Source organism: Salvelinus namaycush, unplaced genomic scaffold, assembly GCF_016432855.1.
Source record: "Salvelinus namaycush isolate Seneca unplaced genomic scaffold, SaNama_1.0 Scaffold480, whole genome shotgun sequence".
In the NCBI taxonomy this organism is placed as follows: Eukaryota; Metazoa; Chordata; class Actinopteri; order Salmoniformes; family Salmonidae; genus Salvelinus; species Salvelinus namaycush.
The window spans coordinates 84,644-105,000 of record NW_024061176.1 but is presented as its reverse complement, the minus strand read 5'-3'; the positions used below and the strand labels follow the sequence as shown (position 1 = coordinate 105,000).

General features: G+C 48.0%; 1 protein-coding gene across 1 annotated transcript in view; it reads right to left on the bottom strand.

The window, feature by feature from the left end:
• vwf (von Willebrand factor) overlaps positions 1-20,357 on the bottom strand; it is a gene marked incomplete at its 5' end in the record, with an annotated part of 113,917 nt that overhangs the window by 14,453 nt on the left and 79,107 nt on the right. Inside the window, 3 exons of the mRNA XM_038986448.1 lie at positions 11,702-11,818; positions 12,756-12,796; positions 13,010-13,193. Coding sequence (XP_038842376.1) covers positions 11,702-11,818; positions 12,756-12,796; positions 13,010-13,193 — 342 coding nt within the window. The remainder of the gene's footprint in view (positions 1-11,701; positions 11,819-12,755; positions 12,797-13,009; positions 13,194-20,357) is intronic.

Genomic DNA, 20,357 nt, shown 5'->3' with positions numbered 1-20,357 from the left:
GGCTACACAGCTATACCACCAGAAGAAGACAGAGGGTGATGGTTACTAGCCTGGCTACACAGCTTTATCACCAGAAGAAGACAGAGGGTGATGGTTACTAGCCTGGCTCCACAGCTTTATCACCAGAAGAAGACAGAGGGTGATGGTTACTAGCCTGGCTACACAGCTTTATCACCAGAAGAAGACAGAGGGTGATGGTTACTAGCCTGGCTCCACAGCTTTATCACCAGAAGAAGACAGAGGGTGATGGTTACTAGCCTGGCTCCACAGATATACCACCAGAAGAAGACAGAGGGTGATGGTTACTAGCCTGGCTACACAGCTACACCACCAGAAGAAGACAGAGGGTGATGGTTACTAGCCTGGCTACACAGCTACACCACCAGAAGAAGACAGAGGGGGATGGTTACTAGCCTGGCTACACAGCTTTATCACCAGAAGAAGACAGAGGGTGATGGTTACTAGCCTGGCTCCACAGCTACACCACCAGAAGAAGACAGAGGGTGATGGTTACTCGCCTGGCTACACACCTACACTTTTTTATAGACCGAGTCACTGGGGCTTCCTGCTTTAATTTTAGCTTGTAAGCAGGAATCAGGAGTATAGAGTTGTGGTCAGATACACCAAATGGAGGGCGAAGGAGAGCTTTGTACGTGTCTCTGTGTGTGGAGTACAGGTGATTTTTTTTCCCCCTCTGGTTGCACATTTAACATGTTGATAGAAATTTGGTAGAACTGATTTAAGTTTCCCTGCATTAAAGTCTCCGGGCACTAGGAGCGCCGCCTCTGGGTGAGTGGTTTCCTGTTTGCTTATTTCCTTATACAGCTGACTGAGTGCGGTCTTAATGCCAGCATCCGTATGTGGTGGTAAATAAACAGCCACGAAAAGTATAGCTGAAAACTCTCTAGGCAAGTAGTGTGGCCTGCAATTTATCACAATATACTCTACTTCAGGCGAGCAAAATCTAGAGACTTCCTTAGATTTTGTGCACCAGCTGTTGTTTACAAATATGCACAGACCGCCCCCCATCATCTTAACGGAGTGTGCTATTCTATCTTGCCGGTGCAGCGTATATCCCGCTAGCTGAATATCCATGTCATCATTCAGCCACGATTCCGTGACACATAGGATATTACAGTTTTTGATGTCCCGTTGGTAGGATATTCGTGATCGTACCTTGTCTAATTTATTGTCCAATGATTGCACTTTGGCGAATAGTATTGACGGTAACGGCAGCTTTTCCAGCCGCCTTCGCCGGGTCCTGACCAGGCATCCGGCTCTTTGTCCTCTGTACCTGCATCGCTTCCTCTGGCAAATAATGGGGATGTCGGTCCTGTGGGGTCTTTGGAGAATGTCTTGTGCGTCGTCTTTGTTGTAGAAAAAAATCTTTGTCTAATCCGAGGTGAGTGATCGCTGGCCTGATATCTAATCCGAGGTGAGTGATCGTTGGCCTGATATCTAATCCGAGGTGAGTGATCGCTGTCCTGATATCTAATCCGAGGTGAGGGATCGCTGTCCTGATATCTAATCCGAGGTGAGGGATCGCTGTCCTGATATCTAATCCGAGGTGAGTGATCGCTGTCCTGATCTCTAATCCGAGGTGAGGGATCGCTGGCCTGTCATCTAATCCGAGGTGAGTGATCGCTGGCCTGATATCTAATCCGAGGTGAGTGATCGCTGGTCTGATATCTAATCCGAGGTGAGTGAATGCTGGCCTGTCATCTAATCCGAGGTGAGTGATCGCTGGCCTGTCATCTAATCCGAGGTGAGGGATCGCTGGCCTGTCATCTAATCCGAGGTGAGGGATCGCTGGCCTGATATCTAATCCGAGGTGAGTGATCGCTGGCCTGATATCTAATCCGAGGTGAGTGATCGCTGGCCTGTCATCTAATCCGAGGTGAGGGATCGCTGGCCTGATATCTAATCCGAGGTGAGTGATCGCTGGCCTGTCATCTAATCCGAGGTGAGTGATCGCTGGCCTGATATCTAATCCGAGGTGAGTGATCGCTGGCCTGATATCTAATCCGAGGTGAGTGATCGCTGGCCTGATATCTAATCCGAGGTGAGTGATCGCTGTCCTGTCATCTAATCCGAGGTGAGTGATCGCTGTCCTGTCATCTAATCCGAGGTGAGTGATCGCTGGCCTGTCATCTAATCCGAGGTGAGGGATCGCTGGCCTGATATCTAATCCGAGGTGAGTGATCGCTGGGCTGATATCTAATCCGAGGTGAGTGATCACTGGCCTGTCATCTAATCCGAGGTGAGTGATCGCTGGCCTGATATCTAATCCGAGGTGAGTGATCGCTGTCCTGATATCTAATCCGAGGTGAGTGATCGCTGTCCTGTCATCTAATCCGAGGTGAGTGATCGCTGGCCTGTCATCTAATCCGAGGTGAGGGATCGCTGTCCTGATATCTAATCCGAGGTGAGTGATCGCTGGCCTGATATCTAATCCGAGGTGAGTGATCGCTGTCCTGTCATCTAATCCGAGGTGAGGGATCGCTGTCCTGTCATCTAATCCGAGATGAGGGATCGCTGGCCTGATATCTAATCCGAGGTGAGTGATTGCTGGTCTGATATCTAATCCGAGGTGAGTGATCGCTGGCCTGTCATCTAATCCGAGGTGAGTGATCGCTGGCCTGATATCTAATCCGAGGTGAGTGATCGCTGGCCTGATATCTAATCCGAGGTGAGGGATCGCTGGCCTGTCATCTAATCCGAGGTGAGTGATCGCTGGTCTGATATCTAATCCGAGGTGAGTGATCGCTGGTCTGATATCTAATCCGAGGTGAGGGATCGCTGTCCTGATATCTAATCCGAGGTGAGTGATCGCTGTCCTGTCATCTAATCCGAGGTGAGGGATCGCTGGCCTGATATCTAATCCGAGGTGAGTGATCGCTGGCCTGATATCTAATCCGAGGTGTGGGATGGCTGGCCTGATATCTAATCCGAGGTGAGGGATCGCTGGCCTGATATCTAATCCGAGGTGAGTGATCGCTGTCCTGATATCTAATCCGAGGTGAGGGATCGCTGGCCTGATATCTAATCCGAGGTGAGTGATCGCTGTCCTGTCATCTAATCCGAGGTGAGTGATCGCTGGCCTGATATCTAATCCGAGGTGAGTGATCGCTGTCCTGTCATCTAATCCGAGGTGAGTGATCGCTGGCCTGTCATCTAATCCGAGGTGAGGGATCGCTGTCCTGATATCTAATCCGAGGTGAGTGATCGCTGGCCTGATATCTAATCCGAGGTGAGTGATCGCTGTCCTGTCATCTAATCCGAGGTGAGGGATCGCTGACCTGTCATCTAATCCGAGGTGAGGGATCGCTGGCCTGATATCTAATCCGAGGTGAGTGATCGCTGGCCTGATATCTAATCCGAGGTGAGTGATCGCTGGCCTGTCATCTAATCCGAGGTGAGTGATCGCTGGCCTGATATCTAATCCGAGGTGAGTGATCGCTGGCCTGATATCTAATCCGAGGTGAGGGATCGCTGGCCTGTCATCTAATCCGAGGTGAGTGATCGCTGGTCTGATATCTAATCCGAGGTGAGTGATCGCTGGTCTGATATCTAATCCGAGGTGAGGGATCGCTGTCCTGATATCTAATCCGAGGTGAGTGATCGCTGTCCTGTCATCTAATCCGAGGTGAGGGATCGCTGGCCTGATATCTAATCCGAGGTGAGTGATCGCTGGCCTGATATCTAATCCGAGGTGTGGGATCGCTGGCCTGATATCTAATCCGAGGTGAGGGATCGCTGGCCTGATATCTAATCCGAGGTGAGTGATCGCTGTCCTGATATCTAATCCGAGGTGAGGGATCGCTGGCCTGATATATAATCCGAGGTGAGTGATCGCTGTCCTGTCATCTAATCCGAGGTGAGTGATCGCTGGCCTGATATCTAATCCGAGGTGAGGGATCGCTGTCCTGTCATCTAATCCGAGGTGAGGGATCGCTGGCCTGATATCTAATCCGAGGTGAGGGATCGCTGTCCTGATATCTAATCCGAGGTGAGGGATCGCTGGCCTGATATCTAATCCGAGGTGAGTGATCGCTGTCCTGTCATCTAATCCGAGGTGAGGGATCGCTGGTCTGTCATCTAATCCGAGGTGAGTGATTGCTGGCCTGATATCTAATCCGAGGTGAGGGATCGCTGGCCTGATCTCTAATCCGAGGTGAGGGATCGCTGGCCTGATATCTAATCCGAGGTGAGGGATCGCTGTCCTGTCATCTAATCCGAGGTGAGTGATCGCTGGCCTGATATCTAATCCGAGGTGAGGGATCGCTGGCCTGATATCTAATCCGAGGTGAGGGATCGCTGTCCTGTCATCTAATCCGAGGTGAGGGATCGCTGTCCTGATATCTAATCCGAGGTGAGTGATCGCTGTCCTGATATCTAATCCGAGGTGAGGGATCGCTGTCCTGTCATCTAATCCGAGGTGAGGGATCGCTGGCCTGATATCTAATCCGAGGTGAGTGATCGCTGTCCTGTCATCTAATCCGAGGTGAGGGATCGCTGGCCTAATATCTAATCCGAGGTGAGTGATCGCTGGCCTGATATCTAATCCGAGGTGAGTGATCGCTGTCCTGTCATCTAATCCGAGGTGAGTGATCGCTGTCCTGTCATCTAATCCGAGGTGAGGGATCGCTGGCCTGATATCTAATCCGAGGTGAGTGATCGCTGGCCTGATATCTAATCCGAGGTGAGTGATCGCTGTCCTGTCATCTAATCCGAGGTGAGTGATCGCTGTCCTGTCATCTAATCCGAGGTGAGTGATCGCTGGCCTGTCATCTAATCCGAGGTGAGTGATCGCTGTCCTGTCATCTAATCCGAGGTGAGTGATCGCTGGCCTGATATCTAATCCGAGGTGAGTGATCGCTGGCCTGTCATCTAATCCGAGGTGAGTGATCGCTGTCCTGATATCTAATCCGAGGTGAGTGATCGCTGGTCTGATATCTAATCCGAGGTGAGTGATCGCTGTCCTGATATACAGAAGTTATTTTTTGCTGTAAGATACGGTTGCAGAAACATTATGTACAAAATAAGTTATAAATAACTCGAAAAAAACACATAGTAGCACCATTTGTTGGGCGCCCCTAAAACTGCTGCCATTTCTTCCGGAGCCATTTTTGTGTTGACTCACATTAAGCATCTCCAATCCAAAATTAAATCTAGAATCAGCTTCCTATTTCGCTACAAAGCATCCAGCACTTGACCTCGGCGATGTCATTTACAAAATAGCCTCCAACACTCTACTCAGCAAATTATCACAGTGCCATCCATTTTGTCACCAAAGCCCCATATACTACCCACCACTGCGACCTGTATGCTCTTGTTGGCTGGCCCTCGCTTCATATTCATCGCCAAACCCACTGGCTACAGGTTATGCATCAGCTGTCAGAGCAGCTCACAGAAAATTGCACCTTTACATAGTCCACCTGTAAATAGCCCATCCAACTACCTCATCCCCATATTGGGTTTTTTCTCCTTTGCACCCCTGTATCTCTACTTGCACATTCATCTTCTGAAAATCTAACACTCCAGTGTTTAATTGCTAAATTGTAATTACTTCGCCACTACGGGCCATTTATTGCCTTACCTCCCAAATCTTACCTCATTTGCACACACTGTATACACACTGTATACAGATTTTCTATTGTGTTATTGACTGTACGATTACTTATTCCATGTGTAACTCTGTGTTGTTGTTTGTGTGTCACTGCTTTGCTTTATCTTGGCCCTGCTGCAGTTGTAAAGGAGAACTTGTTCTCAACTGGCCTACCTGGTTAACTTCTCTAGGATAGGGGGCAGCATTTCCACGTTTGGATGAAAAGCGTGCCCAGAGTAAACTGCCTCCTACTCAGTCCCAGATGCTAATATATGCATATTATTAGTAGTATTGGATAGAAAACACTCTGAAGTTTCTAAAACTCTTTGAATCATCTCTATGACTATAACAGAACTTATTTGGCAGGCAAAACCCCGAGGACAAACCATTGAGATTGTTTTTTTTTTTAGGTCACTCTCTTTTCAATGAGGTTTCATTGGGAATCCAGATTTCTAAGGGACCTTTTTGCAGTTACTATCGCTTCCACTGGATGTCAAGAGTCTTTAGAAATTGGTTGAGGTTTTTCCTTTCAGAAATGAAGAAGTAGCCATGTTCAGAATGAGGCTCCAGTGAAGTGTACTGTTTGTTAGAGGCGCCGGACCAGAAAGCATGCTACACATTGTTTTCCTCCGGTATTGAACACAGATCATCCCGTCTTCAATTTTATCGATTATTTACGTAAAAAAATACCTAAAGTTGTATTCAAAAAGTAGTTTGAAATGTTTGGACAAAGCTTACAGGTAACTTTTGAGATATTTTGTAGTCACGTTGTGCACGTTGGAACCGGTGTTTTTCTGGATCAAACGCGCCAAATAAATGGACATTTTGGATATATATCGACAGAATTAATTGAATAAAAGGACCATTTGTGATGTTTATGGGACATATTGGAGTGGCAACAGAAGAAGCTTGTCAAAGGTAAGGCATGAATTATATCTTTATTTCTGCGTTTTGTGTCGCGTCTGGAGGGTTGAAATATGATGGTCTGTGTTTGTTTGCTTGGTTGCTATCCTCAGATAATAGCATTGTTTGCTTGGTTGCTATCCTCAGATAATAGCATTGTTTGCTTGGTTGCTATCCTCAGATAATAGCATCGTTTGCTTGGTTGCTATCCTCAGATAATAGCATCGTTTGCTTGGTTGCTATCCTCAGATAATAGCATTGTTAGCTTGGTTGCTATCCTCAGATAATAGCATTGTTTGCTTGGTTGCTATCCTCAGATAATAGCATCGTTTGCTTGGTTGCTATCCTCAGATAATAGCATCGTTTGCTTGGTTGCTATCCTCAGATAATAGCATCGTTTGCTTGGTTGCTATCCTCAGATAATAGCATTGTTAGCTTGGTTGCTATCCTCAGATAATAGCATTGTTTGCTTGGTTGCTATCCTCAGATAATAGCATCGTTTGCTTGGTTGCTATCCTCAGATAATAGCATCGTTTGCTTGATTGCTATCCTCAGTTAATAGCATTGTTTGCTTGGTTGCTATCCTCAGATAATAGCATTGTTTGCTTGGTTGCTATCCTCAGATAATAGCATCGTTTGCTTGGTTGCTATCCTCAGATAATAGCATTGTTTGCTTTAGCCGTAAGGTTTTTTTGATGTATATTGTATATTGAATGTGTGATTTCATGAAAGTTTAATTTGTATTGTAATTTACTTGAATTTGGAGCTCTGCATTTTCACTGGATGTTGGCCAGGTGGGACGTTACCGTGCCACATATCCCAGAGAGTTTAAATAAAGGTGAAGAAGAAAAAGAAACATTTCCGCAACTTTCACGAGCTGCTGCAGCGATGCAGCATTCTCTGCATGACATTTTTCTATTGGCCTACAGGAAACACCAAGAAAACTGAGGTCATCAACCCATCCTCAGTTAACCCTAGCCCATCCTCCCTTAACCCTAATCCTAGCCCATCCTCCATTAACCCTAACCCATCCTCAGTTAACCCTAACCCATCCTCAGTTAACCCTAACCCATCCTCAGTTAACCCTAACCCAGCCTCAGTTAACCCTAGCCCATCCTCAGTTAACCCTAACCCATCCTCAGTTAACCCTAACCCATCCTCAGTTAACCCTAACCCATCCTCAGTTAACCCTAGACCATCCTCAGTTAACCCTAGACCATCCTCAGTTAACCCTAACCCATCCTCAGTTAACCCTAACCCATCCTCAGTTAACCCTAACCCATCCTCAGTTAACCCTAGCCCATCCTCAGTTAACCCTAACCCATCCTCAGTTAACCCTAGCCCATCCTCAGTTAACCCTAGACCATCCTCAGTTAACCCTAACCCTAGCCGATCCTCCGTTAACCCTAACCCATCCTCAGTTAACCCTAGACCATCCTCAGTTAACCCTAGACCATCCTCAGTTAACCCTAACCCATCCTCAGTTAACCCTAACCCATCCTCCGTTAACCCTAACCCATCCTCAGTTAACCCTAACCCATCCTCAGTTAACCCTAACCCAGCCTCAGTTAACCCTAACCCAGCCTCAGTTAACCCTAACCCATCCTCAGTTAACCCTAGCCCATCCTCCATTAACCCTAACTCATCCTCAGTTAACCCTAGCCCATCTTCCATTAACCCTAACCCTAGCCCATCCTCTGTTAACCCTAACCCATCCTCTGTGAACCCTAACCCTAACCCATCCTCAGTTAACCCTAGCCCATCCTCAGTTAACCCTAACCCATCCTCAGTTAACCCTAACACATCCTCAGTTAACCCTAACCCATCCTCAGTTAACCCTAACCCATCCTCAGTTAACCCTAGACCATCCTCAGTTAACCCTAGCCCATCCTCAGTTAACCCTAGCCCATCTTCCACTAACCCTAACCCTAACCCATCCTCTGTTAACCCTAACCCAGCCTCAGTTAACCCTAACCCAGCCTCAGTTAACCCTAACCCATCCTCAGTTAACCCTAACCCATCCTCAGTTAACCCTAGCCCATCCTCAGTTAAGCCTAACCCATCCTCAGTTAACCCTAACCCAGCCTCAGTTAACCCTAACCCATCCTCAGTTAACCCTAGCCCATCCCCAGTTAACCCTAACCCATCCTCAGTTAACCCTAACCATCCCATTACCCTAGCCCATCTCAGTAACCCTAACCCATCCTCAGTTAACCCTAGCCCATCCTCAGTTAACCCTAGACCATCCTCAGTAAACTAACCCTAGCCGATCCTCCGTTAACCCTAACCCATCCTCAGTTAACCCTAGACCATCCTCAGTTAACCCTAGACCATCCTCAGTTAACCCTAACCCATCCTCAGTTAACCCTAACCCATCCTCCGTTAACCCTAACCCATCCTCAGTTAACCCTAACCCATCCTCAGTTAACCCTAACCCAGCCTCAGTTAACCCTAACCCAGCCTCAGTTAACCCTAACCCATCCTCAGTTAACCCTAGCCCATCCTCCATTAACCCTAACTCATCCTCAGTTAACCCTAGCCCATCTTCCATTAACCCTAACCCTAGCCCATCCTCTGTTAACCCTAACCCATCCTCTGTGAACCCTAACCCTAACCCATCCTCAGTTAACCCTAGCCCATCCTCAGTTAACCCTAACCATCCTCAGTTAACCTAACATCCTCAGTAACCCTAACCCATCCTCAGTTAACCCTAACCATCCTCAGTACCTAGACATCCTCAGTTAACCCTAGACCATCCTCAGTTAACCTAGCCCATCTCCACTAACCCTAACCCTAACCCACTCTGTTAACCCTAACCCAGCCTCAGTTAACCTAACCAGCCTCACTCAGTATACCCTAACCCATCCTCAGTTAACCCACCATCCCATAACCTAACCATCCTCAGTTAACCCATAGCCATCCTCAGTTAAGCCTAACCCATCCCAGTTAACCCTAACCCAGCCTCAGTTAACCCTAACCCATCTCAGTTACCCTAGCATCCCCAGTTAACCTAACCATCCTCAGTTACCCAACCCAGCCTCAGTTAACCCTAACCCAGCCTCAGTTAACCTAACCCATCCTCAGTTAACCCTAACCCATCCTCAGTAACCCTAGCCCATCCCCAGTTAACCCTAACCCATCTAGTAACTAACCCATCCTCAGTTAACCCTAGACCATCCTCAGTTAACCCTAGACCATCCTCAGTTAACCCTAACCAGCCTCAGTTAACCCTAACATCCTTAACCCTAACCCATCCTCCGTTAACCCTAACCCATCCTCAGTTAACCCTAGACCATCCTCAGTTAACCCTAACCCATCCTCCGTTAACCCTAACCCATCCTCAGTTAACCTAACCATCCTCAGTATACCCTAACCATCCTCAGTTAACCCTAACCCATCCTCAGTTAACCCTAACCCATCCTCAGTTAACCTAGACCATCCTCAGTTAACCAACCCAGCCTCAGTTAACTAACCATCCTCCGTTAACCTAACCATCCTCCGTTAACCCTAACCCATCTCCGTTAACCCTAGCCCATCCTCAGTTAACTAACCCATCCTCCGTTAACCCAACCCATCCTCAGTTAACCCTAGACCATCCTCAGTAACCCTAGACCATCCTCAGTAACCCTAACCCAGCCTCAGAACCCTAACCCATCCTCCGTTAACCCTAACCCATCCTCAGTTAACCCTAACCCATCCTCAGTTAACCCTAACCCATCCTCAGTTAACCTAGCCCATCCTAGTACCCTAACCCATCCTCAGTTAACCCTAACCCATCCTCAGTTAACCCTAGACCATCCTCAGTTAACCCTAGACCATCCTCAGTTAACCCTAACCCAGCCTCAGTTAACCCTAACCCATCCTCCGTTAACCCTAACCCATCCTCCGTTAACCCTAACCCATCCTCAGTTAACCCTAGACCATCCTCAGTTAACCCTAACCCATCCTCCGTTAACCCTAACCCATCCTCAGTTAACCCTAACCCATCCTCAGTTAACCCTAACCCATCCTCAGTTAACCCTAACCCATCCTCAGTTAACCTACCATCTCAGTTACCCTAACCCAGCCTCAGTTAACCCTAACCATCCTCCGTTAACCCTAACCCATCCTCCGTTAACCCTAACCCATCCTCCGTTAACCCTAGCCCATCCTCAGTTAACCCTACCCATCCTCCGTTAACCTAACCCCTCCGTTAACCCTAACCCATCCTCAGTTAACCCTAGACCATCTCAGTTAACCCTAGACCATCCTCAGTTAACCCTAACCAGCCCAGTTAACCCTAACCCATCCTCGTTAACCCTAACCCATCCTCCGTTAACCCTAACCCATCCTCAGTTAACCCTAACCCATCCTCCGTTAACCCTAACCCATCCTCCGTTAACCCTAACCCATCCTCCGTTAACCCTAACCCATCCTCAGTTAACCCTAACCCATCCTCAGTTAACCCTAACCCATCCTCAGTTAACCCTAACCCATCCTCAGTTAACCCAAATCTAACCCATCCTCCGTTAACCCAAATCTAACCCATCCTCCATTCACCCTAACCCAACCCATCCTCCATTCACCCTAACCCATCCTCAGTTAACCCTAACCCATCCTCCGTTAACCCTAACCCAAACCATCAGTATGGAGGTAACCCTGGCAAGTCGACATCTGCGCTTGGTGGGCCATGTGATCAGGATGCCCCACCTACCACGGCATGTCCTCTATGGCAGAAGACCATCTCAAAGAGACAGTCAGGAAGTGTCACATGAAACCTGGGGACCTCGAGTCAGCTGCAGCTGAGCATTCACTTTGGAGCTTGCTATGTAACGGAGTTAACCACCTGGAATCACAACCTACCCACCATAGAGATGTGTTATGACAGCACAGGCCCCACCGCACCATACTTCCACATATTCTCCAGATTCAATCTCCAGATTCAATCTCCAGATTCAATCTCCAGATTCAATCTCCAGATTCATTCTCCAGATTCAATCTCCAGAAACATTCTCCAGATTCAGTCCCTAACATGTCCCAGCTGCGGAAGAACATGCAGCTCCCGGATTAGGCTTCACATTCACCTGCAATGCCACCGAGAGCGGTAGCCATATCCTTTCCATAACCCACACCCGGAAGCAACATTATATACGGCAACTATGAACTGTCATAAGCAAGTAAGGTGGTGATGATGTGATTAAGTTGTGTTACCTCAGGGCAGGTAGGACAGCTGATGCGTCGACAGGACAGCTTGTATCTTCTAACGGCTCCTTCCTCCACTGAACACGCGCAGTGAGTGCAGAGATCCACCATCAGACTCTCCTCCGCCTACGCACACACACGCACACGCACGCACGCACACACACACACAAACGCAGATATCACACACACAGAAAATACATGATATGTGATATGTGCATGTGTGTGTGCGCGCGTGTGTGTGTGACATGTGTGTGTGTGTGTGTGATATGTGTGTGTGTGATACGTATGTGTGTATGTGATATGTGTGTGTATGTGTGATATGTGTGTGTATGTGTGATATGTATGTGTGTGTGTGTGATATGTGTGTGTGTGTGTGTGTGTGTGATATGTGTGTGTGTGATACGTATGTGTGTATGTGATATGTGTGTGTATGTGTGATATGTGTGTGTATGTGTGATATGTATGTGTGTGTGTGTGATATGTGTGTGTGTGTGTGTGATATGTGTGTGTGTGTGTGTGATATGTATGTGTGTGTGTGTGATATGTGTGTTTGTGTATGATATGTGTGTGTGTGTGTGTGTGTGTGTGATATATGTGTGTGCGTGTGTGTGATATGTGTGTGTGTGTGTGTGTGATATGTGTGTGTGTGATACGTATGTGTGTATGTGATATGTGTGTGTATGTGTGATATGTGTGTGTATGTGTGATATGTATGTGTGTGTGTGTGATATGTGTGTGTGTGTGTGTGATATGTGTGTGTGTGTGTGTGATATGTATGTGTGTGTGTGGATATGTGTGTTTGTGTAGTGGTGTGTGTGTGTGTGTGTTGTGTGTGTGTGTGTGTGTGTGGTGTGTGTGTGTGTGTGATATAGTGTGTGCGTGTGTGTGATATGTGTGTGTGTGTGTGTGTGTGTGTGTGTGTGATATGTGTGTGCGTGTGTGTGATATGTGTGTGCGTGTGTGTGATATGTGTATGTGTGTGTGTGTGATAGTGTGTGTGTGTGTGATATGTGTGTGTGTGTGATATGTGTGTGTGTATGTGTGTGTGTGTGTGTTGTCCTACTCCTATCACAGTGTGGTTGAGGACACAGACGTCTTGAGGAGCTAGAGACAAAGAAACAGATAGTTCTGGTGTTATTCAGTCATCTCAGTTGTTTCATGTTTAATACACTGGAGTACATCGTAGAGCAGTGAACAGACATTCAGAAAACGGAGTGAATACGTGTCTGTTAAATTAGCTCTAAAAAAATGTCTGCTGTTTGTAGCTAAATAGATGCCTCTTCTGGATGAACATTGAAACTGCAGAATGGACTGTACCACAGTGGCAGCGTGGGCAGCAGTCGGTGGTGTCACAGCGTAGCTCGCTTCCCAGGGGACAGGAGGGGGGGTCTAGTGACGGACAGCTGACGTTGGAGTGAGTGATGAAAACCTCTCTCTCTCCCACCATCACACACTGACGCTCCACACACACATCCTCCGCAGACCGCCACACCTCCCCCAACTAGAGAGACAGAAACACATTACACACACACACACACACACACACACACACACACACACACACACACACACACACACACACACACACACACACACACACACACACCTATCATGAACTCCCTCTAATTCTGCTAATCCACCATGTAGCGCTACCATCTAGACCTGTAGCGCTACCATCTAGACCTGTAGCGCTACCATCTAGACCTGTAGAGCTACCATCTAGACCTGTAGAGCTACCATCTAGACCTGTAGCGCTACCATCTAGACCTTGTAGAGCTACCATCTAGACCTGTAGCGCTACCATCTAGACCTGTAGCGCTACCATCTAGACCTGTAGAGCTACCATCTAGACCTGTAGCGCTACCATCTAGACCTGTAGCGCTACCATCTAGACCTGTAGCGCTACCATCTAGACCTGTAGCGCTACCATCTAGACCTGTAGCGCTACCATCTAGACCTGTAGAGCTACCATCTAGACCTGTAGAGCTACCATCTAGACCTGTAGCGCTACCATCTAGACCTGTAGCGCTACCATCTAGACCTGTAGCGCTACCATCTAGACCTGTAGCGCTACCATCTAGACCTGTAGAGCTACCATCTAGACCTGTAGCGCTACCATCTAGACCTGTAGCGCTACCATCTAGACTGTAGCGCTACCTCTAGACTGTAGCGCTACCATCTAGACCTGTAGCGCTACCATCGACCTCTAGCTACCATCTAGACCTGTAGCGCTACCATCTAGACCTGTAGCGCTACCATCTAGACCTGTAGAGCTACCATCTAGACCTGTAGAGCTACCATCTAGACCTGTAGCGCTACCATCTAGACCTGTAGCGCTACCATCTAGACCTGTAGAGCTACCATCTAGACCTGTAGAGCTACCATCTAGACCTGTAGCGCTACCATCTGACCTGTAGCGCTACCATTTAGACCTGTAGCGCTACCATCTAGACCTGTAGCGCTACCATCTAGACCTGTAGAGCTACCATCTAGACCTGTAGAGCTACCATTAGACCTGTAGCGCTACCATCTAGACCTGTAGCGTACCATCTAGACCTGTAGCGCTACCATCTAGACCTGTAGAGCTACCATCTAGACCTGTAGCGCTACCATCTAGACCGTAGAGCTACCATCTAGACCTGTAGAGTACCATCTAGACCTGTAGCGCTACCATCTAGACCTGTGAGCTACCATCTAGACCTGTAGAGCTACCATCTAGACCTGTAGCGCTACCATACTAGACCATCTAGACCGTAGCGCTACCATCTAGACCTGTAGAGCTACCATCTAACCTGTAGCGCTACCATCTAGACCTGTAGCGCTACCATCTAGACCTGTAGCGCTACCATCTAGACCTGTAGCGTCACCATCTAGACCTGTAGAGTACCATCTAGACCTGTAGAGCTAACATCTAGACCTGTAGCGCTACCATCTAGACCTGTACGTACCATCTAGACCTGTAGCGCTACCATCAGACCTGTAGCGCTACCATCTAGACCTGTAGCGCTACCATCTAGACCGTAGAGCTACCATTAGACCTGTAGAGCTACCATCTAGACCTGTAGCGCTACCATCTAGACCTGTAGCGCTACCATCTAGACCTGTAGAGCAACCATTAGACCTGTAGAGCTACCATCTAGACCTGTAGCGCTACCATCTAGACCTGTAGCGCTACCATCTAGACTGCTGGTACCATTAGACCTGTAGCGCTACCATCTAGACCTGTAGCGCTACCATCTAGACCTGTAGCGCTACCATCTAGACCTGTAGCGCTACCATCTAGACCTGTAGCGCTACCATCTAGACCTGTAGAGCTACCATCTAGACCTGTAGCGCTACCATCTAGACCTGTAGCGCTACCATCTAGACCTGTAGCGCTACCATCTAGACCTGTAGCGCTACCATCTAGACCTGTAGCTCACTAGACCTGTAGAGCTACCATCTAGACCGTAGCGCTACATCTAGACCTGTAGCGCTACCATCTAGACCTGTAAGCTACCATCTAGACCTGTAGCGCTACCATCTAGACCTGTAGAGCTACCATGTAGACCTGTAGCGCTACCATCTAGACCTGTAGAGCACCATTAGACTGTAGAGTACCATCTAGACCTGTAGCGCTACCATCTAGACCTAGCGTACCATCTGACCTGTAGCGCTACCATCTAGACCTGTAGAGCTACCATCTAGACCTGTAGCGCTACCATCTAGACCTGTAGAGCTACCATCTAGACCTGTAGCGCTACCATCTAGACCTGTAGAGCTACCATCTAGACCTGTAGAGCTACCATCTAGACCTGTAGAGCTACCATCTAGACCTGTAGCGCTACCATCTAGACCTGTAGAGCTACCATCTAGACTGTAGCGCACCATCTAGACCTGTAGCGCTACCATCTAGACTGTAGAGTACCATCTAGACCTGTAGCGCTACCATCTAGACCTGTAGATACCTAGACTAGAGCTACCATTAGACCTGTAGCGCTACCATCTAGACCTGTAGCGCTACCATCTAGCCTGTAGAGACCATCTAGACCTGTAGAGCTACCATCTAGACCTGTAGCGCTACCATTAGACTGTAGCGCTACCATCTAGACCTGTAGAGCTACCATCTAGACCTGTAGAGCTACCATCTAGACCTGTAGAGCTACCATCTAGACCTGTAGAGCTACCATCTCCCGGACCTGCTGTTTGACTATATCTCTCTCTAGTGGACCTGCTGTTTGACTATATCTCTCTCTAGTGGACCTGCTGTTTGACTATATCTCTCTCTATTGGACCTGCTGTTTGACCATATCTCTCTCTATTGGACCTGCTGTTTGACCCTCTCTCTCTCTAGTGGACCTGCTGTTTGACCCTCTCTCTCTCTATTGGACCTGCTGTTTGACCATATCTCTCTCTAGTGGACCTGCTGTTTGACCCTCTCTCTCTCTATTGGACCTGCTGTTTGACCATATCTCTCTCTAATAGACCTGCTGTTTGACCATATCTCTCTCTATTGGACCTGCTGTTTGACCCTCTCTCTCTATTGGACCTGCTGTTTGACCATATCTCTCTCTACTGGACCTGCTGTTTGACCATATCTCTCTCGATTAGACCTGCTGTTTGACCATAGCTCTCTCTAATAGACCTGCTGTTTGACCCTCTCTCTCTATTGGACCTGCTGTTTGACCATATCTCTCTCTAGTGGACCTGCTGTTTGACCATATCTCTCTCTAATAGACCTGCTGTTTGACCATATCTCTCTCTATTGGACCTGCTGTTTGACCCTCTCTCTCTATTGGACCTGCTGTTTGACCATATCTCTCTCTACTGGACCTGCTGTTTGACCATATCTCTCTCTATTGGACCTGCTGTTTGACCATATCTCTCTCTAGTGGACCTGCTGTTTGACCATATCTCTCTCTATTTGACCTGCTGTTTGACCATATCTCTCTCTAGTGGACCTGCTGTTTGACCCTCTCTCTCTATTTGACCTGCTGTTTGACCATATCTCTCTCTATTGGACCTGCTGTTTGACCATATCTCTCTCTATTGGACCTGCTGTTTGACCATATCTCTCTCTATTGGACCTGCTGTTTGACCATATCTCTCTCTAATGGACCTGCTGTTTGACCCAGTGTCATTCTACTGGGCCTGCTGTTTGACCCTGACTCTCTACCGGACCTGCTGTTTGGCCGTGTCTCAATACCGGACCTGGTGTCTGACCCAATCTCACTCTACCGGACATGCTGTTTGACCCTGTCTCTACCAGACCTGCTGTTTGACCCTGTCTCTACCAGACCTGCTGTTTGACCCTGTCTCTACCAGACCTGCTGTTTGACCCTGTCTCTACCAGACCTGCTGTTTGACCCTGTCTCTACCGGACCTGCTGTTTGACCCTGTCTCTCTCTACCAGACCTGCTGTTTGACCCTGTCTGTCTCTACCAGACCTGCTGTTTGACCCTGTCTCTCTCTACCAGACCTGCTGTTTGACCCTGTCTGTCTCTACCAGACCTGCTGTTTGACCCTGTCTCTCTCTACCAGACCTGCTGTTTGACCCTGTCTCTCTCTACCAGACCTACTGTTTGACCCTGTCTCTACCGGACCTGCTGTTTGACCCTGTCTCTACCAGACCTGCTGTTTGACCCTGTCTGTCTCTACCAGACCTGCTGTTTGACCCTGTATCTACCAGACCTACTGTTGGACCCTGTCTCTCTCTACTGGACCTGCTGTTTGACCATGTCTCTCTCTACTGGACCTGCTGTTTGACCCTGTCTCTCTCTACTGGACCTGCTGTTTGACCCTGTCTCTACCAGACCTACTGTTGCACCCTGTCTCTCTCTACCAGACCTGCTGTTTGACCCTGTCTCTCTCTACCAGACCTGCGGTTTGACCCTGTCTCTACCGGACCTGCTGTTTGACCCTCTCTCTCTCTACTGGACCTGCTGTTTGACCCTTTCTCTCTCTACCAGACTTGCTGTTTGACCCTCTCTCTCTCTACCAGACCTACTGTTTGACCATGTCTCTACCAGACCTACTGTTTGACCCTGTCTCTACCAGACCTACTGTTTGACCCTGTCTCTACCAGACCTGCTGTTTGACCCTGTCTCTACCAGACCTGCTGTTTGACCCTGTCTCTACCAGACCTGCTGTTTGACCCTCTCTCTCTACTGGACCTGCTGTTTGACCCTGTCTCTCTCTACCAGACCTGCTGTTTGACCCTGTCTCTACCAGACCTGCTGTTTGACCCTGTATCTACCAGACCTACTGTTTGACCCTGTCTCTACCAGACCTGCTGTTTGACCCTGTCTCTACCAGACCTGCTGTTTGACCCTGTCTCTCTCTACTGGACCTGCTGTTTGACCCTGTCTCTACCAGACCTGCTGTTTGACCCTGTCTCTACCAGACCTGCTGTTTGACCCTCTCTACCGGACCTGCTGTTTGATCCTGACTCTCTCTACCGGACCTGTTAATTGACCCTGTGTAATTCTACCAAACCTGCTGTTTGATCCTGTCTCCCTCTTTTCCAGACCTGTTTAATTATGTCTCTCTACTAGACCTGCTGTTTGACGCTGTCTCTCTCTACCGGACTTGCTGTTTAACCCTGTCTCTCTCTACCCGACATGTTGTTTGAACATGTCTGTATCTACCGGACCTGTTAATTGACCCTGTGTAATTCTACCAAACCTGCTGTTGATCTTGTCTCACTTTACTGGACCTGCTGTTTGATCCTGTCTCCCTCTTTTCCAGACCTGTTTAATTATGTCTCTCTACTAGACCTGCTGTTTGACGCTGTCTCTCTCTACCGGACATGTTGTTTTACCCTGTTTCTCTTCCAGACCTGCGGTTTGACCCTGTCTCTATCTACCGGACATGTTGTTTTACCCTGTCTCTCTCTACCGGACATGTTGTTTTACCCTGTTTCTCTTCCAGACCTGCGGTTTGACGCTGTCTCTCTCTACCGGACATGTTGTTTTACCCTGTTTCTCTTCCAGACCTGCGGTTTGACCCTGTCTCTATCTACCGCACCTTCTCTTTAACCCTGGCTCTTTCCACCGGAACTGCTGTTTGACCCTGTCTCTCTACTGGACCTGCTGTTTGATCTTGTCTCTCTGTACCAGACCTGCTGTTTGACGCTGTCTCTCCACCTTATATGCTGTTTGACCCGGTCTCTCTACATTACCTGCTGTTTGACCATGGATCTCTATCGGACCTGCTGTTTGACCCTGAATCTCTATTGGATATGCTGTTTGACCCTGTCCCTCTCCACCGGACCTGCGCTTTGACCCTGTCCCTCTAACGGACGTGCCATTTGTCCCTGTCTCTCTACCGGACCTGCTGTTTTGTCCTGTCTCTCTACCGGACCTTCTGTTTGACCCTGTCTCTCTCTACAGAAGCTGCTGTTTGACCCTGTCTCTCTACATTATATGCTGTTTGACCCTGTCCCTCTCTATTGGACCTTCTGTTTGACCCTGTCTCTTTAACAGACTTGCTGTTTGACCCTGTCTCTTTAACGGACTTGCTGTTTGACCCTGTCTCTTTAACGGACTTGCTGTTTGACCCTGTCTCTTTAACAGACTTGCTGTTTGACCCTGTCTCTCTACATTATATGCTGTTTGACCCTGTCCCTCTCTATTGGACCTTCTGTTTGACCCTGTCCCTCTCTATCGGACCTTCTGTTTGACCCTGTCTCTTTAACGGACTTGCTGTTTGACCCTGTCTCTTTAACAGACTTGCTGTTTGACCCTGTCTCTTTAACGGACTTGCTGTTTGACCTAATCTCTCTCTACTTGACCGGCTGTTTGACGATGTCTCTCTATAGGACCAGCGTTTTGACTCTGTCTCTCTCCGGATCTGCGGTTTGACCGTGTCTCAATACCGGACCTGCTGTTTGACCCTGTCTCTCTCTACAGGACCTGCTGTTTGACGATGTCTCTCTACCAGACTTGCTGTTTGACCCTGTTTCTCTCTACTGACCTGATGTTATAATCTCCTCCTGGCACACCTCAGAGCCTAGTTCCTCTCTAGGTTTCTTCCTAGGTTCCTGCCTTTCTAGGGAGTTTTTCCTAGCCACCGTGCTTCTACATCTGCATTACTTTCTGTTTGGGGTCTTAGGCTTGGTTTCTGTACAGCACTTTGTGACATACAGTGTCTTGCGAAATTATTCACCCCCTTGGCATTTCTCCTATTTTGTTGCCTTACAACCTGGAATTAAAATAGATTTTTGGGGGGTTTGTATCATTTGATTTACACAACATGCCTACCACTTTGAAGATACAAAATATGTTTTATTGTGAAACAAACAAGAAGTAAGACAAAAAATAAGAAAACTTGAACGTGCATAACTATTCACCCCCCCAAAGTCAATACTTTTTAGAGACACCTTTGGCAGCAATTACAGCTGCAAGTCTCTTGGGGTATGTCTCTACAAGCTTGGCACATCTAGACACTGGGATTTTTGCCCATTCTTCAAGGCAAAACTGCTCCAGCTCCTTCAAGCTGGATGGGTCCCGCTCTTATACAGCAATCTTTAGGTCATACCACATATTGTCAATTGGTTTGAGGTCTGGGCTTTTACTAGGTCATTCCAAGACATTTAAATGTTTCCCCTGAAACCACTCGAGTGTTGCTTTAGCAGTATGCTTAGGGTCATTGTCCTGGTAGAAGGTGAACCTCCATCCCAGCTTAA